The following is a 27,345-nucleotide window of genomic DNA, read 5'->3' as shown; positions in this document are numbered from 1 at the left end:
AAAATGCCAAAATGTCGTTTATTAATATTTGGATGTAAAACCCAGCAGTGTTAGTGTTGCCCTATCTAAGGTGGTCCAAGGTTTCCCAGCCAGTGAGAGAAGGACTGGGAGCCAGGAACCAAGCTGGGTGTCAGGCACTTGCCGGGCCCACATCAGGCATTCAGCACCCTGAGGCTATGTGGGCAGCATGGGACTAGGTGAGCCTGGACCAGAAAGAAGGGGCCTTCTCCACTCTGACTCAGGCCAAAGCCAGGACTAGACCTTCTAAGCATCACAGAGCAGCCTTCTGCTGCCTCGGGTCTGACCTGGATAAAGAGACTCCTGATTAACGGGAGCCTCTTGGCTCTGCCTCCAGCCATCCACTCTCACAGATGTACACTAGGAGACAACCCCTGCCATCACCTAGGACCAACCAAGAGTACAGGATGAGCCATTAAGGAGAGAGGCTTTCCTTTCTGGGATCCGATGAGCAGGTTAGGGCAGGGAAACTGCACTGGCTTTTGTCACAGTGACGTTCTCCAAAATAAAAAAGGGTTAAAAATACTTCCTACCCTCAGTTGAGATGAGAGGCCACTCTTTGGGTAGAGGGCGTAGTAACAAGGTGGCTGGGCCCAGGGACTCTATGGAAGGAGAATTCCAAGGGCCCTGTGGGATGGGGTTGCAGCAAGACAGGGCTGGACCACCCCGGGAGGCTGGCAGACTGACCCTGTGTCCTCAGTGAGACCAAAGAGGGGTGAGTCTGAGCGGGGCAAGCAGCGTGAGGGAGAGCAGCCTCCCCAAGAAGGCGCACAGACCCTCAATTGCCCCTTCTCCCTCCCTTGCTCACTCACTCAGCATTCAGAGACAGCAACCGTGTCCCTGGTCACCATGACAACCAGTGACCGGATGCCTTTGCCAAGGCCGGGCCCATCTGCCCACCCTACAGGGAACTGTTTCCACAGAAGGAGGGAAGCCCAGCCACAACTCCCAGTGGCCTAGAAGTCTAAGGCCATGCCCCAGGACCACAGAGCCACAGTTCATTCAGGCCACTCTGGCCAAAGGCACAGCAGCTGTAGCAGGTCGCTCCCTAGCCCCCAGGCTTTGGCCCTTCTCTAGGGCCTCAACCTAGGCTGGGACCCTGAAGGACTGGGGTCACAGTCCCCCATCCTGAAGTTCCAAGTAACAAATTAAAACACAATAAAATAACTCTTTTGTTTAAAAAATGACCCTGGGCTCTCCAGGTCAAGGCTTCCGCACACTCCACTGTGTCCTCCAGACTGAGAGGCCCTGCTCCTCCATGACCCCATGAGCTACTGATTACTGCAGCCCTGCGAGGCCGAGGAGCCGCCTGCCTGCTTCTTCCTCCTCTTGTTGAGGAGCCGGTTGTTAGAGGTCTTCAGGTCCTTAATCTTCACCTGGTCGTAGTCCACACGCATGGTCGCCAGGGCGCTGGTCATTTCCTCCTGGGGACGGGTGTGGGGGAAGATCAGTATATACTGACCTCAAGAGCCATCACCCTCCTGTCTGGATAGCCCCTTAATTATGTCAGTGACAGCCTTTGCTGCCCGAGGGCCTCCTGTATACCTTCCCACACTTTTGCCTCACTTAATCCTCACTAGTCCCTTGCAGCAGACTCTGAGCTTATCCACTAAGGCACAGGAAGTACAGTGAATCCCTGGGACCACCAAGGATAAGTAGGACAGGGACTTGGACCAATGTCACCTGCTCAGAACCACAAGGCCCACAGGGAATGCCATCTTGCTGTGCACCCAGGGCACTAGGACCCAAAGATTGTGCCCTGGGTGCCCTGGCTCTGAGCTGCTGTGCCATATGCTCAAATCTGGCCTCTGCTGAGTTTAAAACCATGCTGACCACACTCTCAATGTTGCAGATTATAATAGGGGTTGTGGCCAAAGCTTGGGGCAAAAGCCCCTTCACTGAGTCCCTGGCCCGCTTCATTGAGGGAGCAAGCCCAGAGCACTACCCTGAATGGGGTAGCAGCCCAGTGCTCTGAGTGCCAAGATTGGATCACTGGTGCAGTCACTGACACCTTGTGTCAATGGGAGAGGGGGCGGAAGACCCAGGTTCTAGGTGGTCATTACCCTTTGCCCAAAACCCTGTTACCTGCAGGGAGACTGAGGTAGAGTCCACCCACCTTGACTTCATCCCAGTGGTCTCTGTCCTCCTGCAGCACCCGGGCCGTATGGAGTGGAGTCTGTGGCACCACCATTGATTGCTGGAAGGAGCCCCAAGCCCCTGGATCAGTTCCCGCAAGCACCTGGGACAGCACTGGCTGCCCCACCCCACCCCCTTTCTTCCAGACTCAGATGGGGAAACCAAGGCCCCAGGGGGTGAAGGAGCCTGATAGGAGCAGTGAGGGACAAAGGCAAGTCACAGGTGGGGCACTGCCACACATCTGTGGCCCATGTCAGGGCCTCCAGAGCCATCGCCCTCCTGGCAGCCCTCCTCTAGCTCGTCGTCACCCTGCCCACCACAGGACCACAAGGCGCTCACGTTGATCCATGGATGGTTCATGAACTGTGTGATGGTCAGCCTCTCTGTGGGGTCTGTCTTCAACAGGAGGCGGATCAGTTGCTTGGCTATGGAAGAGAGGGGAGTGGTGAGGCTGCCCAGTTCCTCAGAGCCAGCCCTCTTCCCACAGACCACGAGCTCTGCACATGCTCTTAATTCCTGACCCACAGAAACAGTGAGTTAATAACTGCTTCCTGTCTTGTTTTCTTAATTTGTATTTTTTGGGGGAGACGTAATTAAGTTTATTTATTTATTTTTAATGGATACCAGGGACTGAACTGAGGACCTCGTGCATGCTAAGCACACATTCTTACCACTGAGCTATTACCGCCCTACCCCACCCTCTTTTCTTGTTTTAAGTGTTCAGGGTAATTTGTGAAGCAGCAATAGATAAATGATAAAGGCAGACTTGTTTGTGGTCCTGAAAGGGAAAATATGGATGAAAGACACAGGGGAAGTTTTGAGGAGGGAGGTTTTGAGCCCATTTGGTAGACATAAAAATTGAGTTTCAGAAAGGTTAGGTGACTTGCCTAGGGTCACAGCTGAGATGTGGGGGAGCTAGCATCAGGTCAAAAAAGTGGTCTCTCCCAGAAGGAAGGCTGGTGGGGTCTGGTGGAGAAGCTGGGGCAAAGGTTCACTCACCATCTTCAGAGACTTCTGACCACTCAGGATTGGGGAAGCCATACTGGCCGAGGCGGATCCTTCTCTTCATCCCTGGGGAGATGGCCTGGCCAGTGTTGGAGTAGAAGGGCGGGAAGCCGCACAGGCTGGGGGAGGGCGGAAGTCATTCAGCACAGGTATGGGGGCAGTGCCAGAGTGGACCCCTTCTCCTCCCCAAGACCCTCACTGGGGAGACAGACAGCCAGACACCACAGCAACAATACCAGGCCTCTCAAGTCTGGGGTTCATCCCAGGAACACCATCTGCCCTTGGCCTGGGGAGGCCTTCAGGCAGCCTGAAGGAGGGGTGTCCCATGACCAGAGGGAAGGCCAACCTACATGAAGTGTGACCTGCTTAAGCCCCTCACCAAGGGTGGCGGGTGGTGGGGCAGAAGTGGTACTGAGGGTACATGGGGGTGGGGGTGCAGGAGTCAGAGGTGGTTATACTCACAGGATGTACATGATGACACCCAGGGACCACATGTCACATGACTTGTCATACTTTTCTGGACCCAGGACCTCAGGAGCTACCAGGGCAGAGGGCACAGAAGGGCTCTCAGTCTCAAGGGTCTTGGAGCCCAGGCAGGCACCTAAAGCCCGGGCAAGGTGGAGAGCAGGTGCCCGGGCTGCTGGAGGGGCACAGCAGATTGGTGTCTGGCACCTTCTGGGAAGGCAGCATGCGTGTGAAGCTGGGGGAGGAAAAACATCTCCCAGAAAAAATAAATCCACTTTCAGGCTGGGTTGTAAGAAACGATAGCCTCCTAGCTACTTTGGGCCAGTCTCAGCCTTGGTGAGAGAGGAGAGGGAGAAAGGGGCAGTCTGGGGTTTGGTGGGGTCCTGCCATAGGTGAGAGGGCCTCAGCCCACCAGCTGCCCTGTGTCCCTTGCCTCCTGAATGCACAGGCTAGGCCACGGGCAAGGAGGAGCTGGGGCCAGGGCTCTGAGTTCCACTACCAGCTTGGCTACCCTCCCACGGAGCCTTGGTCTTCCCACCTGTGCAGTGGCAGGGGGAGGCCAGAAGACTTCCAAGTTAAAATGCCGCAAAACACATCCTGGTAAACAGTGCCGTTCCAGCTGTCTCAAGGGGCTTCCTACCCCTTAAGCAGCTAGCTCTCTTGGGAGGCTTATTCTGAAGGAGAAGAGCTTTCTGTAAAACGAGTCATCGCCCCACTCTCCGGGAAGGGCCACTTGCAGCAGGGGCTGTCCAGATCTGGGGGCTGCCCGCTCACGGGAGCAGGGAGTTTCTCCAGGAAGCATGAGTCTGTGCACCACCCTGGGTCCCAGCCATGCCCTGGCCTAAGGGACTCTCTCCCACAAGGCAGGTGGCTGGTACCCTGTATCCCTCTAATGTAGGAGGAAACGCCTGCTCCCTCTCTGAATATGACTCCCAGGAAGATAAAAACTGGAGAAAAACAACCGCGGTTGGGCTCTGTCCCAAGCTGATGGCAGCCTTTTATCACGTATATATTTAGAGCCACTGTGATGTCATTCAGCTCACAGGCCACAGCCAGAATTTTCCTGGATCTATTTTCAAAAGCAGAAGCTGAAGTTTGAGAGAATATTTTTGCAGCCTCCGGCCCCCCAGTCACCGCCTCCATGCAGACAGAATCCTCCCCTCCCTCCTCACCGGGCTTTAACCCTTTGGCTTCGGCAACCCACCGGCTGCCCCACACCACAGCAGGGTCCAGGCGTGACCCAAGGACTCACCCACATAATAGGGAGTGTAGCAGGGAGTCTGCAGAGCATTTTGGGTGGTCTCCTTGGCAAAGCCAAAGTCAGTGAGCTTGAGTACCGCATCTTTCTCCTTGGACGTGTAGAGCAGGTTTTCAGGCTGGGCCGGGAAGAGAAAACATTGGTCTGGAGTTAGGCTCCAGGTGGGGGCAGAGTCTCAGGGTGATCTTTAGCCAGACTTCCTCCCTCCCTCTTTCATCTAGATTGAGGCAGGAGAAGCCAGGCCCATCTCATTAAAAAGACCCTGTTCTCGGCCACCAACAATGTGGGCCAAATATGGAGAAGACTAAGCTGGCTAAGAAGTAACTTGGCAGAGTGGAAACTGAGGCAGGTGTTCAACCAAGGGTGTGGATAACCAAGTGCCACAGAAAGCCCAGGGGCAGGAACTTCTGAGCATACTTCCTGTGCCCAGCCCAGGATGAGCCCACAGGACAGGCCCCCTTGAGGTTGTTCAGGGAGAAGGCCCCTCCGCTTAGGCCCCAAGGAGCTGCACAGAGGCCAACCTTCCTGGTTATAGAGCACAGACAGTCTGAGGGATGAAGGCTGCATGGAGGAGGCAGCCCTGAAGCTGGTTTTTAATGAACAGGTAGGACCTAGGCCCATGGAGAAGGGCAGCAGAGTTGGGTAGAAGGATGGGACGTTAGATGGAGTTCCAGTCTGGAGCCAGTGAAAGCTATTTCTCAGGTTCTATTTGAGAAAATCTTACCTTGGATTGGGATAAAACAAGGAAGCAGTTTTAGTCTACACAAAGGAATCTTCTCTGCAGAAGGCTTTTCTCCCCTCAAGGGAAAAAAGGAAGCCAAGGCCAAAAATAAAGCAAGAGTTCAGAAGGTGAGTCTACTGTGGCTTCACTTGTATCCAAAATCAAAGGCTAACTGTATGGGTTGGCGTTACTCAGCCAGAGGAAGGACCTGATGCAGCAGCTGGACCCTCAGGTCTCGTCTGCCCAGTCTCAGGAGGAAACAGCCTAGGGGATCATGCTCTAGGAATGCGGCGAAGGGAGCTGTAGATTCTGCTCTGACGGGGGCTGGCACGTGCATTGTGTGTGTGTATGTGTGTATGTGAGGCTGCCTCAGTTTACATTTCATCCACCTGATCCCGATCACCTCTGAGATCCAGTCCTCCCTGGGCAGGAAATTTGGAGAGAACATCTCGCAAGCCTGTCCACTGGAAGGGCAAGTAGGTCCAGCAATTGGGTTACCTCTGCTCCTTTCTCCAGTGCCCAGCCAATGGCTTCTTTGCCTTAAAATGCTGGCATTAGAGGGCCCAACCTATTGAAACTATGGCTGCTACTTCACAGAAGACCCAACAGCATCAGGCAGCCCCGGCCTGAGGCCTGGCACATTGTGTCTCCCCAAAATCCTTGGTGAATGAACAAATGAATGAATGAATCCCAGTGCAGCAACTGCACAGCCTTGAGCAAGATACTTAATCTCTCTAGGGCTCCTCATTTGTAAAATGGGTAACAGCATCCATCTCACAGGCTGGGTGAGGATTAAATGAGATGCTTCTTACTAGGACCTACTGGCTTGAGGTCGGCACTCAGTCATTCTTATGGCAATTCAGATTACAGTTTTGAAGGAAACAAGGAGACCTGTCTGATTAGAGCACAGTGGGTTTGTGGGGACCACGGGAGAAGAGGCTGAGAAGAGCAGTCTGGGCCGGGGGGCAGAGGTCCTGAATGCTGACCAAGGACCCTGGATTCCATCTTGTGGATGCTGGGACTATTGGGGTTTATGGGTGGTACTCTCTTCCCTGGTCTCCCAACCTGGGTCCTGGAATCTCACCTTGACATCTCGGTGGGCGATGTTCTGGCTGTGCAGGAACTGGATGGCAGTGCCAATATCCCGCATGATCTCTGCGGCTTCTGCAGACACAGATGGGAGGAAGGGGGTATCAATGATGCCAGTCAAGGGTTAGGCAGCCTAGAGGACTCCACCCTATCATCCCTCCTGGGAAAGCACGAGCCTGTAACAGCACTCTTGCCACCTAGAACCCCCATCCCATACCCTGACTCGGACCAGCCTAGGTTCCTCTGGGGATGCCTGCAGTTCACCTGGACCTCTTTCTGCAGGCCTGGGCTACCTCTCCCCAGCTCAGCTGCTGGTTGGCATCAAGAGGCCTTGAAGCCTCCATCCCAAGGCCATAGAGTCTACCTCCGACAAGGTGTCATAGACTCACAGAACCCCCTGGGAGATGGACACTCTGTCCCACCCTCTCCTGTTCAGCTGGGGAAACTGAGACACAGAGAGGAGCAGAGCCTTGCCCAGCATCATACAGAAACTCTGTATGATCCATCCCAGCCCAAATCCCTGGTCCAGCTGCACGCACATACCTCTCTCAGTGAAAGCCTGGTCACCACGCTCCTGAATCCTGCTGAACAACTCACCACCTTCCATGCTATAAGACAAGGTGACTGTAAGCAGGGAGAGGGAGAATCAGGCGTCAACCCACCCCTGCCCCGAATCACAGGCCCAGGCCTCAAGCCCTGCTGCTCTTCCCCTGGGGAAAGGTCACTCTCAGCCTCCCTGTGCCTTGTAGAGCCTGCTGTGTGGTGGGCTGTTAGCTTGGGTGGGTTGAACTGAACTCTTAGAACTAGGGGAGGATGGTGGGCTCAGATCTTCACCAGGGAGTCCCTGTGTTCCCAGTGGCACAGTCCCTACCTGGTAGCCCCACACTTATCCAAGTTTCCCCAAATGAGGATGTCAACTATCATCATCATGACCATTGTTCTCTGAGCATCTCCTGTGGGCTGTGCCCTGGGCAAACCATTCATGTGTGCTGCTGTGTGATCCTGGGCTGGTCCCTTCACCTCTCTGTGCCTCAGCTTCTTAGTTTGTAAAACAGGGATTATAGCACCAACCTCACAGAGTAGTGGAGATTGAATCAGCAATACACTGGAACACTTAGAATGAACAGGGTGAATGCTACATTAAGATCTTCCTCCACATTTCATGTGGGAGTTACAGTGATTCAGAGAGGTTAGCAACTGCCCAAGGCCACACAGCTAGTGGGCAGCAGAGCCAGGATCTGAACCCCAAATCTGACTCAAGAGCTGCTACCCTGTGGGGTGAGGGGGAACTTGAAAGGAAGACAGAGGGGAGCTGGAGGCCAAGACAAAGGGCCCAGGGTCTGAGAAAGGTCAGGACTGAGCCACAGTGCTAGTGGAGAAGCCTGGGGTGGAGGAGTCCGCTGGCTCCAGCACCAGGTGGGACCACGGGAGCACACATCCAGGTGGGAAGGAGAAAGCTGAGGGGACCATGTACGTCCTGGTCTTCCCCAAATCTCCCCCCAACCCGTGTTCAGGGCTTGGAGGCCTTCTCTGACAGCTCTTCCACCTTCTCCTCGCAAAGCGGAAATCACAGCCAGGGAGGACATATTAGAGCCCTTTGACTTCCTTCCCACCCTTGTAGGATGCCCTGTGGCCAGCTGCACAGGTTCCCCCCCGCCCCCAGGGGCTGCGGTGTCTCCTGAGGCTGCTATCTAAAGATCAGAGAGGGCCCTGAAAAAATGATGGGAGCCTGGGGGCCACCGGGGTACCAGTGAGGCGCTGAGGTGGGGGGCGGGGGGGCATACCATTCCATGACGATGAGGAGACAGCGCTTGTTGTGATGCATGTTCTCATACACGTCCAGGATGCGCACGATGTGGGGGCCGCCCGAGGCCTGCCAGTGGTGCTCCACCTCCTGCCGGGCCTTGGGGCTGTCGTAAAGGAGCTGAGGGTAGGTAGGCACAGAAAGCGTCAGACTCAAAACCCACTTCTCCAGTAGCCACCCAGATGGTGCCACTGCCCTCACTTTGCAGACAAGGACATGTATGCTCAGAGACACCTGAGACCTGCCTAAGGTCACTCAGCCTATGAAGGGCAAAATGAGGGCTCAAATTCAGGTTTTCCTGATTCGTGGTCCAATGAGCACCTGGATTTGATTGAGGTTAGCTTCAAGCAGCCCGGCTGGTAGCTTGGGAAGGCCTGGGAGGTGGCTGAAAGCATGGATGGGCTCAAGACCACAGAAGCTCCTGTCTCCCTTCCCAGGGGCAGCAAGGAAGTGGAAATTGAGTAGGTTTTGTAGTCAAATCACATATTAGCTGTGAGACCCCAGGCCAGGGGCCACATATCCCTGAGCTTGATTTTCACAGTGGGATGGCACAAGAATGTAAACCCAGAGATAGAGTCTGGGGGCACGGAGGACCCTACTTGAAGGAGGTGACAGATGGCCTGGTGGCGTGGGGTCCGGGCCTGGGGCTAAATTCCTCCAATGACTCAGTGTGACCTCAGGCAATCACAGCTCCAAGCCATAGTCCACAACTCTGTAAAATGGAGTAATGACAGAGTCAGCCCCACAGGATGCATCACAGCAAGGTAGGCAGCAGGTGGGTGGGCGGGCGGCAGGATCCTTGTTCAGGTTAACTCAGCCCTGGGCTCTGGCTGCCAACCTTAAGGCCAATCACCGGAAATGAGCAAGATCCTGAAGTGGGCAGAGAAGTCAGCATGCAGAGGGAGATGGCCCAGAGTAGGGAGAGCAGGGATGAGCCATCCCCTAGTAGGGCTGCTCACATTTGTTTCCTAGTGGAGCAGGGCTGAGGACCAGATAAGCTCAGATCAGGTCCATCTTGCTCAGCACCCACAGGACCCTGGGCCACTACTGGTCTTGGTTTCCTCCCCTACAGAATGGTGCTTCCTGCCAGGGCACTGTGTGGGGCAGGCTCTGGGACCAAGCTCTCTAGGCAAAGACCAACTGGGGTAGAGAGGAAGGCGGTGGGTTCTCGCATCTGCTGGCCCGCGGCTGCTCCATCTCCGAGCTATTCACCTTGACTCTGGCCTGGAGTGCAAGGAGCTGGGCCAGCCCCTCCACTCCGGGGTCCCTGCTCCACTCCCTAGACCAGGACGGGCTGTGCATGGAGGCGGCTGTAAGGAGACACTCCCAGCCTGGAAACCATGGATCCCTTGAGAATGCTGCCTCTGCCTCCCAGAACACCCCTCTGTTCTGCACCCACACAGCTCCCAAGCCCCAGCTTCTTACTTAACAGTGCTGGGGGTAGAGGCTCGGTCATCCCCAATCACCACACCAGTTCACCCACATTGTGTCCTGAGGTGGCTTTAGCCAGGGGGACCTCAGACTTTAGCCACAGGGTCAAAGATGTGCCATCCTCCCTCCCTGTTCTGTCCTCTCTGCACCCCTTCTCTGCTTGCCTCCTAACACTTCTCCCTGGCCCCTCTTCCCTAGCCTGACCTGACTGTGTCCTACCAGGGCCCCCAGGCTGGCTCCTGGACCCCCTCCTCACTCTGCCCTGCTTCTGGTACCCAATCCCTATACCAGGGTACTCTCTCTTCTCTCATAAGACCCCAAGCCCACAACTGGAACACTTTCAGTGGGTTCCTCAGCCCCACCTCTCTCTCTCTCTGGCCCTTCTCTACCTTTAAATCCCTACCCTTGGTCCTCCAAATAAAGGCCACCTCCTCCCTTGGCATCCAGGCCTTGCCTTCCTCTCCCTGCTCTTTCCTCTGACCCCAGAACACTTTGGGTTCTGGTCAGAATGATGTACATGCTGGTCCCAAACAGGCCTCACTCTCTGCTTATGCCATGTGAACTCTCACTTCATCTCCTTCGCCTTTGGGCCAACTTTCTCCCTTTGAGGAACCTTCTGGGCTCAGTTCAGATGTCTTGTCCTCTGGAAAATTCTCCAGCAGTTCCCTCAATGGTTTTTGCCTCTGTACCTCCCACCAGACTGGAAGCAGCTTGAAGGCAGAAGTAGGTCAGGTTAACCTGGGAGTCCCTGGCTGAAGCCTAGCAGAAAACATTGGGCTTCTGAACAAACAAAGGATGGGAAGAGGGGTATGATAAGAGGGTAGGGAGGATGGAGGTGGATGGTCAAGGAGAGGCCAGAGAGCCTCATGGCCCGGGCCTGCACCCTGTGCTTTGCTGAGGTGGAGGAGCAGGTGGAACTGCCCTGAGTTGGAGCCTCTCAATGTCTCCCATCCTACTCAGTCCATATTTAGGAACCAATTTCCCACACAGATTAAAATAGTCCTTCCCTGAGTGCCAAGGCCACTAGAACAGGCACAGGGGCAGGGAGGAAGCTGCCTCCTGAAAACATAATGAGTGCCCTCGGGCCTCTCTGCAGGGGAGATTACAGGGGCCAGAGCTCTGCAGTGGCCTCAACCAGGGCCAGCTGCCAACAAGTTTCCTGGGCTGTCACTCTGGATCCCTCGAGTTGACCTTGAGTATAGCCCCAAACCTCTTAGAGCCTCAATGTTCTCATCTTTCTTCCCCACAGCCAGGGCCTTCACCTCTTCCAGGAGTTCCCTCCAACGTCACCTCCTCTCAGAAGCCCTCCCTGACTTCCCTGTCTAAAGAGGACCTAAAGGATCCCTGATTCTCCCTTCATCCTTTATTTTTCTTTCTATAGATGCTTGGTTATTGAGGTATACTTCACATACAGTGAAGTGAGTGTACTTTACATTCATACAGGCCTCAAGTCCATTTCAGTGAATTTTGATGACTGCACACACCCTATGACCCACAGCCCTGGACAGAAAATGCTGCCAGCTCCCCAGAAAGCTCCCATCATCGCTCTTTTTACCTCCCTCCTGTGCAGCACTTTCTCACCACCTACACTTAGTGCATTCCTTTGACAACTCCTTAAACAAATACATACTATAGATATTGTACTTCCAATGTGACTGGCTCTGTTCTGAGCACTTTACAAATATTATAAGGAAGAGACTATTACCACCACTCTTTAGCAGAGAAATTGAGGCACAGAGAGGGAAAGTAATGGCCCCAGATCATGCAGCTGTTTTCCAGTAAGGCTGGCACCATGCTGCCTACTGCATCAGACTGTGGGCCCACAAGGGCAGGGCCAGTCTGCCTGGTCACCACTGGGTCCCAGTATTGGCCAGAACACTGACTCAGATAATATTTGTAGATTTAATGAACAAATCAGTAGAGTGGGGGTACGAGAAAGAAATTCTCACAACCACGAGGACAGAATAAGATTAAATTGAGGAGGCCCCAGGAAGGCTCAACAAATGGGATACATGACAACCTGGCCAAACTTGCTCCCCAGTGTACCTCACCCACCCTCTCTGGTGAACCAGACTTTACCTCCTCTTCCAAGGAGCCCATCCTGACTGCTCCAGCTCACAAGGCCATTATTACAAGATGGCTTCATTCATGCAGGTTACATGAGTCCTCACCGTCCTTCATAAAAGATGTCCCCAAGCACAGGTTCCACCTTCCCAGGCATAGGAATGAGCACAGGGCTAGGAGACGGGAGGCCACCAGGTTCTACTATTCTGTGTGACCTTGGGCTGGTCCTTTGCCTTTCTGTGCCTCTCTCTCCCCAGTGTTACGTGGCAAGGCTTGGGCTAGACCAGGGGGATGGGAACCACAAGGAGGACCTCTGGTCAGAGCTCCTTGCAAAGTACCTACTGTAGCCCCACTCCCACATCACTGCCCCCATCGATTGGCCCCTGGGTCTCCACTGACCCTATATCCAAATGCCTGAACCTCATGGGGGCCACCTGGTGTCCTGGTCCTCAGTCACAGCTCTGGAGAAAAGAAGATGGGGTGGCCTTCTGACAACCCAACAGACCTACACCCTGGCCTCACTTCCATCCTATGTCCCCTGAGCAACCCCCACAAGGGGTCCACCAAAGCTGGAGGGTCTGTGATGGCTCCTGGGCAGCTCCACAGCTCCAGCTAGTGCCCGACAGGCATCCCCGCACACCTGTGAGGCAGAACCTTGGCTCCCAGGTGTACTGGTGTCATGGGTCCCCACTGAAGTCAGACGAGTATCGAATCTGAGTCAACATTTCCTTAAACAAATGATACTACACTAGCTTCAAGCTTTGATCAAATGCTTCCCACCCCATCCTTCTCCCCTCACTCTCCTTTGCCAAAGTCTCTTACCTACCCAAGAGCCTGCAGCCAGACACCTGAGACCCCTGCCAATCTGACCCGACAGTGGACCCAGCAAAGGCTGGGGGCAGAGCAGCCTGTGCCCCACAGACACCTGCCTACGCACCTCCAGCATCACCAGCGGGAATGGGAGCCTCGGAACTGGCCAGGCCTCCTTACTACCTCCACGCTGTGTCCCTTCTCACCCGCGGACAGGGTTTACATGTAGGTGGAGGAATTCCTGAGTTCAGGAATTCAACAGCAGCATTTGACTGTTTGGAAAACAATTTGCAGTTTACAAGACACTCTCTTTTCCCTTATCTCATGGGAATGCTCAGAGCCACCCTGTGAGGCAAGCAGGGTGGGGATCATCAGCCCCAATTTAAAGATTGAGGGAAAAGAGGCTCCAGAGGATGAAGTCATTGCCCTGGGGCCGCCAGGCTGGAGAACGGTGAGGCTGGGACAGGGAGGAGAACAGAACTTTTGAGAGAGCATCCAGACAACCCCCCAACCCCCGAGGGGAACTGAGAGGACAGTGTGGTCCCAAGTCGGAGGGCCCTGGCCAAAACTACAGCTTGCAAAACTCAGGCAACTTGTTCTGAAATAAATGTATGCATGGGTGTAGAGGTGTGCGCATGAGCAGGGGTGTGTGTAGGTGTATGTAGGTGCGTGTGTGTGCCCATGGAAACATGGGTACGTGCATACAGAAGCACCTGCATGTAAGGGGTGTGTGCAAGGGTGTGTATGGGTGTAGGCAGTTTGGGGACAAGGAATGTGTGTCAGTGTGTGGGCCGTGGGTATGTTTGTGTCTCTATACTCTGTGATGTTGACTCTGAACCCCTCCAGACAGTAGGACCCATCCAACTATCCATTTATTTGTCCAAAATTTTCTATTTCTCTGAAGTGTCTACAGAGAACTAGGCACAAAGAGGTGCCCAAGAAAGACTGGGGGTTTTGCTAAAACAACTCAACCTCTGACAGCCTCGCCTGGGCAGGTGACCAAGCCCAGACCACTTTGCTCAGACCTCCACTCCCACTGAGGCCCCACCTCCACGGCAGGGCCCATCGCCTCCCTTGCACAGAGCTGTAAAAGCACCCTGTCTGTCTTCCTAGAGCATCAAATGGAGCTGGGATGTCTACGGTGACTCTGTAAGACAGCCTTGGGACCAGCCCCCAACACTCCTCTTCAGCCACCTTCCCGGGCCCAAATGCACACACACATAGCCAGTGTCCACACCCAGCTCACTCCAGGGCAGGCTCTTCCCAAGTTAAGTGTTCACAGTATCTCTGTCTGTCTTACACACACACAGGAGGCCCCAAGGCCTGGGCCTGGACAAGTAGCCTCCCCAACCCCACCCCAACCTCCATACTCCCAGCCAATTAACCTGCAGCCCAGGCCAAGCTGCTCTGTGGCCTCTGCCGGAACACCCACTCCTTCCAGGGGAGGAGAGCTGGCTTGTAATCTCTCCCATCAGTGAGGCAGCAGCAATTAAGAAATACGAATTTGATTTCATGACAACCCACAGCCTGATAGACACCACCCCTATAGCAAAGGGAACCTCCTGGAAGCCACGGGTCCATTTCTTCTCACTGCCCTATGGGCCACCACAACTCACATTGTTTCCCCTTTCCTGGGTTTGCAGCTTTGTTCAGTGCCAGGCGGGAGCAGTGAAAAGGTGCATTGATGACCAGGCTGTTGATGACACCACAGCAAACACGCTCAGGGGCCCGAAGTAAACAGACTGTTACAGGAAAACATACGTTTGCATATTTGTAAAATATTTACAAATACATAGATTTGTAAAAATGACTCATTATTTTTTTCATGTGGAGAACCCCAGTTCTCTACAGAGGGAGATCATGGATGAGAAGAGCACTTTGAACTGACAAAACTCCCTCCTCGTAAGAGTCTTCAACTCAGTCACATCTGGCATCCCTTCTGGCTCCCAGTTCTGTGATTAGTGAGGATAATTTTTCCATGTGTTGTAGCTCTAATCTTCTGAGAAACACCACTGGAAGAGCAGGATTCACTTTACAGCCAGTTGTTGCGACCACCCTGCCTTTGTGATGTTAGCACCAGGGAGGGTCATTACTGCACTGCGCCCTGGCTCCTGGCCAGCTTGTGGGACCCTTGCTGGCTGTTTTGCCAACTTGGGGGATAGGCCATAGTTTCGTGAGGGGATGATGAAGACTGACCTCAAGTTCAGGGTTCTAAGCAGGAATTTCCTCCTTAGGGCCTCAGTATCTTCCTTTTAAAGCCAGAGCCATCCCCTCCTCACTGACTTCACCCTCTCCCTCCCCCCAAGGGCACCAGTGCTATCGGGAAATCTGCTGGCCACGTCAAATCTAACGTTTTAGCCACAGTTTCAAGTGAGAGCCTCAGACATGTGCCATTATTCTCTCACGCACTCATTTCCCCAGCTTTAGTAGCTCAGTAAGGGAACTAATGGAACCAATTTTGCTGCTACGGATTAGTTGGCCCCACGCGGGAAAAGACCTCGCTGCATTAACTTCTGGCCACATACAGTCCTCTGTCTCGGGGTTGGCTCACATTATACCACTGACCCCAAACGTCCAGGCCACAGCTGAAGGCCCAAGGCCTGATGCAGTGTGAGGACTGCCTTTATAACAACAGTCTCTCCCTGGGGCTCAGCTAGTGCTGCGTTGGCCACAGCGCTTGGCCACAGACACCACCTCAGTCATCACTCACTATATCCTGAGAAGAACCAGCATCATCCTTTTCCTGTGGGGAGACTGACTCTAAGAGGTTAAGTAACTTGCCCAGTCACACCTCTGGGTAGTGAGAGTCAAAACTTGAATCCATACCTGTTAGCGCTAGCAGTGTGGACAATGCAAACGGCTGCTCTGCTCCTGTTGTACGTGGAGCTTGGCCCCAGGTCCCTGGGGCTAGACCAGGCTCTGCCACTTGGTAGTTATTATGCTGGTGGCGGATGTTCACAGGGCCCCTGCTAGGTACTGGGCAATTACACCCCTTTCAACAATGGCATCACTGACCATCATTTTCAGCTGAGAAGACTGAGACTCAGGGAAGTTGTATAGCTTTTCGGGGTCACAGGGTTCACCCGTGGCTATCTCCGAGTCTAGGAGTCCTTTGGGAACCAGGATTCAACTTTCATGCCCAGAAAGGCCTGCCCGTTTTACAAATCTCCTCCCGATGCCTGCAAACATTTCCTGCCCTGCCGAGGGGTGGGTAGGCCTGAAGCTGCGGCTGGGAATGCTGCCACAGGCACTCTGTCCTCAAGCATGTGTGGGTCTACGGATGAGTTACTGCCCATCAGGATGCTTGATGAGGATGTAAGCCCTAGGGAACTGGTCCTGGCTCCTTCTCTTTCATTCTCCTTTCTTTCCAGAGCCACAACCTGGCAAAGCAGGCAAGATGGGGAAGGCCAGCCCCTCTCAAGGGAGCCCAGGAACAGAGAGGGCTCCCAAACAGCTGCTCCCATTCCAGGCCAAGGCTGGGTACCTGATGGTCAGAAGTGGGGGTGCAAGTAGCTGACTGACTGGGAGCCTCCCTCCTCACCTCCCACCATAGTCCTGGGAGGGGAGGGAGTAGCTGGGGCTCCAAGCTCAATGTCTTCCCAGGAAGCTCTGCGAACAGGAGGGCCAACACATACTTGAAATTGTCAAGTCTCAAGAACACAAAACTCCTTCAATTTGCTAAATATTGGTGGTCTCAGTTTGTTTGCTTCCCACCAGCCCCAGAAAACCTGGAAACAAAGGCAGAAGTGCCAGGTCTGGGGAGGAATAGAGAGGTGTGGGGGAGGGGATGAAGGTTTCCAAAACAAAACTAAGCTAGGCTCCTAGGCAGGGAGGGAGAGGGACAGAGGAACATGAGTGGTAGCTGGGCAGGCCCAAGGGGTCCCAGTGCCCCAGGCCAGGGTCCATGAGCTAAGAAGAACCAGTTATGGCCACAGGGCTCCAGGTCAGACAGACCTGCGTGCCAGATGCAGAGGACAGTTCCATCCTCCACTCACCTGTGGCTATGCACAGGCCATTCAATCTCTCTGAGTCTTACTGGCCCAACCTGGAAAATGGGGACAGTGACAGTACTCATATCCCCCAGTGGCCATGAGGATGGAATGAGAACACACAGAGAGCTCAGGTTAGCACAGGGCCAAGTGCACACAGAGCAGAGATGGGCTTCAAGGTTTGCTTGACTTCAGGGTTCTCCTGTGTCTTGCCTTGAGGTGGCCTCACAGTCTTCACCTCCATGTTCTTCAGATTATGGGGATATTCAGGTGCAGCCTCTGGGGCCCAGGGAGGTGGGCTCCCTCCAATCCAGCAGGTCACAGAAAATGATCTCAGATCCCGAGAGAGGCAGGACTGGGCTTTGCAAAAGTGGACCAAGGATCAAGAGTCTGTGGCTCATGTTTTGCTGTGAAAGGCTCAGTGAGGAGGGGGCAGACCCTCCAGGGTGGGGAGATCGTGGCTGATCTCAGGGGGGAACCCTGGCCACGGGAAACAACCTAAGCCAGGGACCCAAGTCAAGGAATTAACCCAGCCCTCAGCTTTGGCAGACTGGAGGAGGGGGCACCCCCACTTTCTTCGACAGACACCTTTACATCTGCAACTCCTCTGAGCACCCTCTCAAGCAACGCCCCCTTCTGCAAAGTGTGTGGTAACCTTGCGTTGGTCCCCTAACCTCCCTGAGCCCCAGCTCCTCATCTGTGAAATGGGCACACACTCTCCTCACCCATGAGGGGGGCAGGCAGGTCTGGGACTATCAGCACCTGCTTTACAGGTAGGGAAAGAGGCACAGAAAGAGCTACGGCCTCCACCCTCTCTCAGAGGTTACACAGTATATAAGTGGCAGGACCAGAACTCCCCTGCCCCCGGCAGGTGCCAGACCCTCACATTCCACCCATGGCCTTCCCACGGGGCTGAGGAGAGGCCACATGGCATCTCGTGAGCCCTGCGAGTGCTTGCTTAGAGGGTCCAGCTTCTATTATTCTCCTTTAGCTTCTTAAAGGAGAAAAGGATTTTTCTGTCAAAATCAGCTACACAATTGGTGAAACATTACCCTGGTTCTAGACCTTCTATGACAGTGTGAAAATAAGACATGTTCTTCGTAAGACTGAAAAACTTTTAGCAAACACAAGTGTTTTATTCTGAACTCAGAAATGCCTCTTCAGTGGGCCTTCCTCATGCAGAGACCCCCACCTCGGCCACTGAGGCTGTGCCCCAGCTGTGCTGCAGACATGCCAGCCCAGCCCATGCGGGGCGACAGAGGCAGTGGCTACCTTCCCTAAGCAGGGGCAACCAGGGCGAGTGAAGCCATGCCCAGGAGACCCCTGCTGAGGCACCCAGCTGGCCATGCCTCTGGCCAGCTCTGCAGAGGGGGACCCAACAGCCTCTAGCTCTCGGAAGGACAGCTGGTCTCTTTCTCCCAGAGGAGATGTTACAAAGATGACAGAGAGTAAGAAGTGGGGGCTGCAGAGACCCTAGAAAACCGTCTGACTCTGCCCCCAAGACCTGCTCCTCCCAAGGCCAACACCAAGTCTGCTCGGCAGCTCTCGCACTCCCCTGGGCTTCATCCACGTCCCTGCAGCTCCCCACACAGACCTGGGTGAGCGTGGGCAGCCATCGCCCTCCTCAGGCTCCTCCCAGGGGAGGCAGGGGAACTGGCTGCCCAGGCTTCCAGCCTCCTTAGCCTTGGGCCCAGGACCCTCTCTCTGCTGCTCCTGTTCAGCTAGGAGGCTCCCAAGCCTCCAACACCCAACCAGCTCCTGGGAAACTCCTGGTCTCTGGAGCCACAGCCATGAGGAAGGGGAAGTGAAAGAGGGAGGAAGGCCTCACCCTCTGGGAGACTGGGGCGGTGGCCTGGCAGCACCGAGGGACACTCCTGCCCTGGGAATGGGCTGCAGTGACTCATCTGCACTCTCTCAGCCTTCCTAGGGTAAAGACGCACCCTGGTACAGGCTTGGCCTGACTCAGAGATCGAACTGAGCCACGGAGTGCGCTGGAGAAGGGTCTTAACCCCAGAGCTCCTGTTCCCAGCAGAACACACACCCCACAGTGGTGTCACCCCAGCTGACTGTTCCCCTGGCACTGTTCATGGTCACTGCCCATCAAAACGGTCTTCACAGCCAGAAGGGGGGCCCCGGTCAAGCAGAGCACCCAGCCCCTTATTACAGATGGGCACACAGGCCCGGGAGGGGGCCCGCCACACAGGGAAGGATGGCTAAGAGCACAGCTTGGCTGCCAGACAGGCTGGGGTTCCAGCCCAACCTGGGTGTGTCCTGCTATGTGATCCTGAGTGAGTTAGTTTGCCTTCCTGGACCTCAGTCTCTGCATCCAGGACATGGGGGTGGTGCCAACCCATTCTTAGACTCTGCTGTGTTTGTGTTTAGTGTGTAGAAAGCACTCCAGGGATAAGTGGGTGCTTTTATCCCCCCGCCCCATGCTGCTGCCTGTCAGAGGGCATGAAGACCACCTGCCAGTCCCACTGCCACATCCTGAGAAGGGGGTTTGTTTATGTTGCGGGAACAGCTATGGAACAAGCTGAGTTCCCTGGAGGCTGAACCCTTAGGAATGGGGTGATGACTGTGGCAGGTCAAGGCCCTGGCCTTTCATGCTCCTGAAAATAGACTCTGATCATCACTTAAGGGGTGGGGTGGGGTCAAGCTCAGGGTGCAGGCTAGAGAGCCAGCAGCTCTGGGGTGCTCATCCCAGCTAGCACAGGGCAGCGCAGTTCCGAACCTAAAACAGAGGCACATTCTGCCTCGCACCTCAAGCCCCCCCATCCCCCCCATAGGCTCTCTCAGTTGGCTGGGAGACTGTGGCCCTTTCTCTCCCCGACCTCATCCAGCAATCCTTGGGCGTCACAGTGCTCCTGGTCTTGCACCATTGTCCCCAGCAAGTCTCAGACCACTGAGCCATAAAAGGAGACCCACTAGCAGAAGCCACAGCCAAGGCTGACTTCCCAGACTCCACAGGGAACAGCCTCAGGTTACAAGCTTGGCCCAAATGCCCCTGACTCCAATGCTCCAGCTGCCAAGGCGGACAGCACTCGGTCAAGGCCAGGAGCGGAGGAAACACTGTGAGCGGCCTCCTTCTTGTCCTACCCCTACCAGATACTGGGGGGTGGGGCAGGCTTTCAGGGTGACTAGGATGAGTAGGATGAGTCCCGAGCACCTGACCAGCCCCCATCTGTCCTCCGCCTGCCCTCAGCCCGCAGGCTGCGGAGAAGAGGCAAGCCAGGCCCGAACCCATGAGACAGATAGAAGGTGGCAGCCCGAGAGAGGAGGGACTGAGCAACAGCAGAAGAAACAGAGATGGGCAAGGAGAGGGACAGGGAGGCAGAGAAGACAGAAAGAGGGAAAGCAGCACAAAGAGAAAGTAGCAAGGACAAAGCCCTGGTCTAAAGAAAAAGGTAAACCTAATATCAAACCTGCAAAAAAAGCAAAATCAATCTTCTCAGCATCCCTGGTCCATCCAGTGCTGAAAAGGCCTCCTGAGGCTCCTCATCCTCAAAAAGGCCCGCCTGGTACTCCTGCTCTAAACGGGCCCCCACGGTTCCCACACAGCAGGGTGCTCATCACAATGACACAGGGCCTAATCCACTTAGTTCCAAAAGGGCAGAGGTGGGGAGGGGTTTCTTTCACATCATTCTTTCCAACCGTGCAAGGGGCTGGCTTCCCCAGGTGCAGGGTAAGCCCAAGTGAGACCTCATGAAGGCCAATAAAGCGCCACCAAAAACTGTACCCAGGCCGCCCCAGATGAGATCTCTGCTCTCTGACAGTGTCTGTGGGCCTGGGCAGTCTCATAGCAGGAGCCCAGGGAGAGTTAGCTACTCAGACCGCATCCCGTTCCCCACCACACATTCAAATCCAGGGTTCAACTGCACCAAAATGATGGTGGTTTTGCAAAAAATTCCAAAACTGCCTTTTTCCAAGGTCACTTGGGGAGAAAGTAGCAGGAAGGACTTTAAGCACAGAGCCCTGTTCCTCTCTCAACACCAGGCGGCCTCTCATGTGGAGCCACACGAGACCTCGAACAGGTGGGACAAAGGGCAGCAGAACCGAAGTTCTCCTCGGAAAACATGGGAGCCTGTGGGAGTCCATTGGAGCCATGATCCCCCTGCCCTGAGAGCAGCAGACTCACCTATCCGGGTGGGACCTGGTGAACACTTTTACAATACAGGTGTGCTGCGAAGACGCCCTCACCTAGGGATGACCACTGTCCCCAGCTCTTGCCTGGTGGCCATCACCTTGGGACACATGGCAGCCCGTTGCCAGGAAAGGAGGCTGGGGGGGCTACAGAGCCAGATGCTCCACCTGCTGCCCCCTCACAGGGGTCTCCTATGATGATGTGTCAAGGAGGTCCTGGGAGAGGAAGACAAGGGATCAAAGTAGGAAACAGCTTCCCCAAGTGCAAACCTCAGCAGAGACATAACAGACCTCTGTTGTCATAGAGACCAGGCCCTGAACTGAACTACAGCCCAGGTGACCCAGAAGCCCCTACAAAACCCCTGGCAACACTGGTCCACAAGGGTGGTCCTGGTGATGCTAGAAAAAAAAGCTCTAGGAGAAGGAGGGAAGATTTTTGCCCACCTAGTGGGGAAGGTCACCAAAGAGAGAGGCCTCTAGTGGACAACCTATGAATCTGAGTTGTGGGCAGATGGAGAGTGAGAGTCAACTCTGGCCTTTTCTCTCCATCCTTCAAGCCCTATGTAAATGCCTCTTCTTCCGCAGAGCACTTTGGTCCCTCCACAGCTCCCCAGAGTTTGTCAGGGCCTGGACCCCAGCCCTGCCGAGATGAGCCATATCCGACCAGGACACAAGACTCAGGAGTGGGGAAGCGGTACTGCACAGCAGGCGCTGAGCTGTCCAAGCCAGACATGTCGTCACACCCTGGGTCCTCCTCTGTCATCCACATCCTTCTCAGACCAGAGGCCTGCATTAAAGCTGGCAATGTCTTCCAGGAAACTGCCCCTGGCTGGCCCGGTCCTGACAGTTTTCTCTCCCCCACTCACCAACCTGACTTCCTGCCTGTGGCACCCTGGACTCTGCTAGGCTGCGCTTGCCTGAAATTCAGAAGACCTGGGATGAACCACACAACCTTTCTGGTGCAGTCCCACGGCCATCATGGTCCTCATGCACTGGCCTTGCATGACCACCACCACTTACAGGCATAGAGTCCTGTACAGGGAGGGAGCTAGGCAGGTACAGACAAATACCAGCAGCATCACTTAGGACCCAGGGGAACCATGGAGGACATTGCCAGCATCATTCCAGGGGCCAAGTCTCAGAGACCCTCCCATGTCCCCACAGACTTGCACGAGGCATGAGATGACTAAGGTGCTAAGACTCTGTCATCAAACTGCCAAGGCTCCCAGCCCTGCCACTCACCAGCTGTCCACCTTGGGCAAAGCATTTACCTTTATGAGTATCAGTGTCTTCAACCATAAAATGGGAATAACAAGTTAGGTAAGATAACACGTATTGCACACTGAGAACAGGGTCAGCCAGACAGAACACTCTGGAAAACTGTTAGCTATTTACAAGAATATTAGAATCCACAACCCCAAGGCCTGACACCTGGACAGATGGTGTCACTTCCTGGGTGGAAAGGGAAGAAGGTTCTGGGAGTCCCAGCAGAGGGAATCCCAACAGTAGCCAGGAGCACAGCTTCTAAAGCTGTGACCAAGGCCGGCTGGGCAGGGTGTGAAGCATCTCAAAACAACCCACCTCCGTGGAAAACCCACTATTGGCATTTCATAGGGTTTGATGCCCTCCTTAGGATGTTCATTTAAAAAGCAAATGGCCTACTCCTGGCAGTTCCAAAGGCTCCACTTGAGTGTGGTAGTGCTTGACCTCCTCAGAGCCTTTCCTTCCAGGAGATGGGCAGCCTGCGGAGATGCTCAGTTGCAGTGAAACCACTACTGCAGACTCCAGACCCCACTGTACAGGGCTGCCAGCCCTTCACATGCTTCCTGATTTGTTGACTCAGTAAACAAGAGGCCCCGCAGAGGCTGATCTGACCGGTCTGGAGATGGCAGGTGAAGGAGTGGCAGCTGCCAGATGAAAGTACCTGGCTGTCCTGGCAGCCCCACCCAGCCTCAAATCCAGCTCTACAGCACCAGCTCCAACAGGCCAGCCCCACCTGTGGAGCAATGCAGGGATTTCCTGAGCATGGGGATCTGGCACCCCACCACTCCACTCCACAAAGACAGTAAGAGGAGGGCACTGGGAGCCCTGGGGGCCTCCAACAGGCTCCAGTGGACCCAGAGCCCAGAGAGCAGGGGCAGAAAGAAGACTCCATCTCTCCTCCATGTGCAGAACCCCTCTTTTATTGTTTTTATTTATCTAAGTCACTTCTGCCTGCCAAGAGGCTGAGGACCACAAGTGGGCTTGGCAGGAAGTCAGGAGGGAAGAGGATTCTGGCCTCTGCTATAATCCGCCCTCCCAGTCAAGCCATGTGACTTCCGACCACTAACTTCAGGTCCCAATTTTCATATATGGGATAAGGATTGAGGGGCTGGGTCTCAGCTATGATGGGGTGACTGATGGGGGACAGATGGGCAGACCTGTGTCCAGTTAGGAGTGAAGCTAAGGGGTGTCAATTAACCAGTTAGGACTGGAAGGGGTCACAAGCAAGAGGTCAGTAGGAGGCAGTCCCCTGCCCTGGATACTTGGCAAGCAGACCTCCAGTTCCTGCCAAAGGGACAGCAGCAAGTGCTAAGGGTGGAATGGAGAGTGGACTGACAGCACTGGTGGCGGAAACTGGCCTTGGGAGGGAGCCGCTGAGTGTGAATGAGGCCAAGATAGACCAAGCCAGTGATCAGGGGCTGAGGGAAAGGGGAAGAGGCCCAGCTCCCCAAGAAGGAGAAGTCTACTTCTCTAGGGCCCCCAAAGAGCAGCAACAGCTACAGGGACAGCGACCACAGCTCTTCCTGCTTTATGAGCGCCTGCTCTGTTTCAGGCTTCATACTAAGCACTATCTTCCACCTTGAGCAACAGGACCAGGAGGATGGGCATAGAGAGCGATCAAGATGCTAGACCTGGACCACCAGGAAGGAGTGGGCTAGACAAATCCAGGCTACAGGACAAGGACAGGCCAGCCTGGGAACCTGGGATGGTCTGGGGAAGCTGAGAGACACAGAGCCCAGGGCCTCTACCTAGGCTGACCTGGAGCAACTGGAGAAGGGGCTAGGTAGAGGCAGAGAGAAGGCTGAGACCCATCCACAGGCTGGCTGAGCTCCTGGGGCCCAGGCCTGCCCATGTGCTGAGGTCCCCCTGTCCTGGGCCTCCTGGGTAGGGAGCAGAGGCTATAAGCAGAAAGGTGTCCCCTCCCTCCTCAAAGCAGAGCCATCACTCACAGTATAGGTACAATGTGCTTCAGGCTGTGTTTGTCCCATCTTGAAAGATGGAGTGAACCTGCCCAGTAGGGTACGGACTTTTAGGCTTGGTCACTGGAGAGGGTGGGAGTTGGCAAGAACAGGAAGGTGCTGGGGTGGGGTCCACATCTAATCCATGTCCCCCTGGAGGGCCAACCTAGGGTCAGGTCCTGAAGGTCTCAAGCCAGTAGCCCTAGTCACACTCACCCCTGAAGCCTTAAGGGGTACTGTAAGCCTGTCCCAGTTCTCAGCCCAGAACAGAGAGCACTGAGGCCCTAGATTCAAGAGGAGATGCCTTGGAAGTTGTTGCAGTCACAAGTTCCCCCAAGTTACTTGTTAGGCACAGCACCTATGGGGAAGGGCCTAGACCCAGTCCTGCTTAAAGCCAGCGCTGCCTGGGCCCATGATCTCTAGCCACTCACACTCTCCATTCCTCCCTCACAGCATCTGGAGTACCACAGGGGCTGGTCAGAACTCAGTCCTGGCTCACAGGGCCAAAGCCTCAGTATTAAGAGGTACTCTGGCCTCAGTCAAACTCTTGTCTACCCAGACTGCCCCCTGACCCTAGCAGGGCTGAAAGGGCTAAGACAGTGCTGAGGAAAAGGGTGGAGATTCTCACTTCTCACCCCATTACCCCCATCTCCCCTCAGAAGAGCCACCTTTTCACTGAAGGACTCAGAGAATCCCCTGCCTGGGGCTCCAAAAGGGCCCCCTAACCCCACTCCACTGCTGAGTTAGTAAGCCAAGAAGCTGTGCCTGAGACCTAGCCCCACTGGCCCAGCCCTGAGCATCCTCAAGACCCATTCTCATGATCCCTTCCAAGATCACCCTGGGGAGACGACTATTAGTCCTAGTGCCACTGGGGAAGGCAGAGAGTTAGGCCCAGGCCCCTGCTCAGACACTTGCAAACCCTGCATGCTAAATAAGTCCTGTAGCCTCTCCAGAGCTGCTCCAGTCTCTTTACCAATTACTCTACATGCATCATTTCATCCCAAGCTCACATCAACTCCTTATCTTATCAACCCTTGCAGAGAGGCAGAAACCTGGTTTCAAGAGTCCAAAGAGCTAGTCCAAGGTCATGGAGCTGGCAAATACAGGTCAAAGATTAGAGCTACATCTGCAGGACTCTGTGCTCAGGCTCATGATTGCAATGACTATAAAATAAGAAGATCCTTGCTGTAGTCTAACCTCCAGGAGCCACTCTCCTTGCCATGCTCTACCCACCCAAGTGGCCACTGGCACAAACTGCAATTAAGTAAAGTTTCCAGTGATGACAGATTCAAGGGATTCTGGGTATGGGGCAGGGTCCTGGGCCCAGAACTATGTGGCTAGATCAGCCACCCCCAGGACTGCCTGGATTCCACCTGTATCAGTGAGGTCTTAGCCAGGCCTACAGTGGCATGACGTGGCTAGATGGCTGGCCCGCCCTCTGTCCAGGAAACAGGGTGGGTCAGACTTGAAACAGGGCCGGCCCCTTTCAACACGGGTCTGGTGACTCAGCTAGAGCCCATCAGCACCTTCCTGCCCACAGGTGTGATGGGCATCAGCCTTGCCCACCAGCCAGCCCTAAGAGGCTCCCACCACTGCAGCCAGGCAGGCAGGGGCCACAGGAGAATGTAGCCCCACCTCAAGCTTTCATGGGGACTCCGTCACAGGCAGAAAGAAACTCAAACCCATTTCAGTCAGAAGAGCTTTTCATGGAAGGAACAGCCAAGCTGAGTGAAGGTCCTCCTTGGGCCCAAAAACATAAGCCCAGCCAGAAACCCAGAATCAGGAGCCACTCTTTCCCTACTTCCGGGTGCAGCAGGCTCTACTCATACTGACTCCACCCCCTGCTCCCTGGGACACCATGGGCTTAGCTAGGCTAAGCCTCAGTTTCCCCGTCTCTAAAGGAAGAAGGACCTGACTTTACAGGGAAGTTTGAGGATGAAAAGTGCTGCTGAGAGTAAGATTAACAGGGGCCCTGGGCATTTCCTGTACCCACAGGCCTCTGCTGTTGGGCCCTCCAAGTCACCTACGCAGCACTGAGGGTCACTGACCTTCAGGGCACACTTCTGCCCAGAGCGCCTGTGGAAGCATTCCAGCACCTTGCCATTCACACCCAAGCCCAGCACCTGCTTGGACAACTGGTAGTCATCTGTCACTGCGTGCTTCTTGGGCTCGCGCCGCCCGCCGAGGGCAGGAGCGCCGGCTGGGCAAGGTCCGCCGGGTGCGGCTGGCGCGGGTACAGGGCCCCCCTGTTCCTCTGCTGTCTCGACATCCATGGCCCCTGCGGGGCGCTCGGAGGCGGCGGCCCCAGCCTGGCGCGTCCAGGGCACCTGGGAGAGAGAGGAAGAGTGAGTTCCACTCAGACTCCTCCAACACACCGCAGCCTTGGAGCCCCTGAACCAGACTGGGCTTCGGGGCCGGGTCAGGGCTGGGAGTGCGGGGCGAATTGTTGGAGTGTAAGGACGCACGGCAGGGGGCGGTGGTCGTGCAGCCGGGCACAAGAGAGTCCCGCCCGGCCACAGGTCCAAAGGGGAAAGGGCCGGGCGCGGAGCGGCCGCGAGGTTCCGGGAGGGGGAGGGGGAGGGTGCCCAGTGAGGGAGAACGGGAGAACCTGGCGAGGGCGTACCTGACGGCGGTGCACCTGGCTGCGGCGCCGTTGACGGGCAGGGGCGGCGGTCGCGGGAGCCGGCGGCCGCTAGCGCCCAGAGCCCAAAGCCGGGTGTCGCGCCGCCGGCGGCCCACGTGACCGCCAGCCCGCCCTCGCGCGTCTCCGACTTGGGGCCGGGCTCGGTCAGCCTTAAAGGGCCAGGCGGGCCCTGGCAGAACGGGGCCGGGCGGGGCGGAAGCCCCTGGCGGTCCAGCCCTAGAGTCACAGCAGAAATAGGGGACGTGGCTTCTCGAGGGGGCGGAAACCTCCTAGGCTCCACCGGCGGCCGGGGAGATCCCAGGGCTAGCGCAGCCGGGTCCCGCGTGGGCTGTGTGAGCCCCGAATTTTACCAACCACTAGGGAAGTGAAAGCACAGACGTCTTGTTTCTGTTGGAGATTCAGGTAGCCTCTTGAGTCGGTTGTTTTCTCTGCACGCTGCTAGGAAACCCTCCAAAGTAACTTGTAAGTCTTCTGACTTCCTTAATAGTGACCGATCGCCAGAGTACCTAAAGTCTAAATTTTTGCCAACGTGCCAAGTGAAATGGAATTT

General features: G+C 55.2%; 1 protein-coding gene across 1 annotated transcript; it reads right to left on the bottom strand.

Annotated features, from left to right (window-relative positions):
* Positions 1–26,931, bottom strand: MAPKAPK3 (MAPK activated protein kinase 3). The gene is made up of 11 exons (XM_015235577.3): positions 26,775–26,931; positions 26,200–26,478; positions 8,477–8,616; positions 7,236–7,300; positions 6,688–6,767; positions 4,877–5,000; positions 3,622–3,697; positions 3,154–3,278; positions 2,494–2,579; positions 2,135–2,215; positions 1–1,442 (listed from the first exon to the last, which is right to left on the bottom strand). Exons 2-11 carry the CDS (start codon positions 26,422–26,424, stop codon positions 1,290–1,292), a joined length of 1,155 nt encoding a protein of 384 aa, XP_015091063.1. The 5' UTR covers positions 26,425–26,478; positions 26,775–26,931; the 3' UTR covers positions 1–1,289.
* Positions 26,932–27,345: the final 414 nt, after the last annotated feature.

The sequence above is a fragment of the Vicugna pacos genome, chromosome 17 (genome assembly GCF_048564905.1).
Source record: "Vicugna pacos chromosome 17, VicPac4, whole genome shotgun sequence".
Classification (NCBI taxonomy): domain Eukaryota; kingdom Metazoa; phylum Chordata; class Mammalia; order Artiodactyla; family Camelidae; genus Vicugna; species Vicugna pacos.
The sequence above is the reverse complement of the archived record's forward strand: the minus strand, read 5'-3'. Positions and strand labels throughout refer to the sequence as shown.

Bases quoted from the DNA above. Each gene is read 5' to 3' on its own strand.
- MAPKAPK3 (XM_015235577.3), bottom strand. From the start codon at position 26,424: ATGGATGTCGAGACAGCAGAGGAACAGGGGGGCCCTGTACCCGCGCCA. The intron at 6,768-7,235 runs GTATGTGCGTGC...CTGTGTCTGCAG, and splicing joins CCAGGCTTTCACTGAGAGAG to AAGCCGCAGAGATCATGCGG. The intron at 2,580-3,153 runs GTGAGTGAACCT...TCTCTTCCATAG, and splicing joins GTCAGAAGTCTCTGAAGATG to CCAAGCAACTGATCCGCCTC.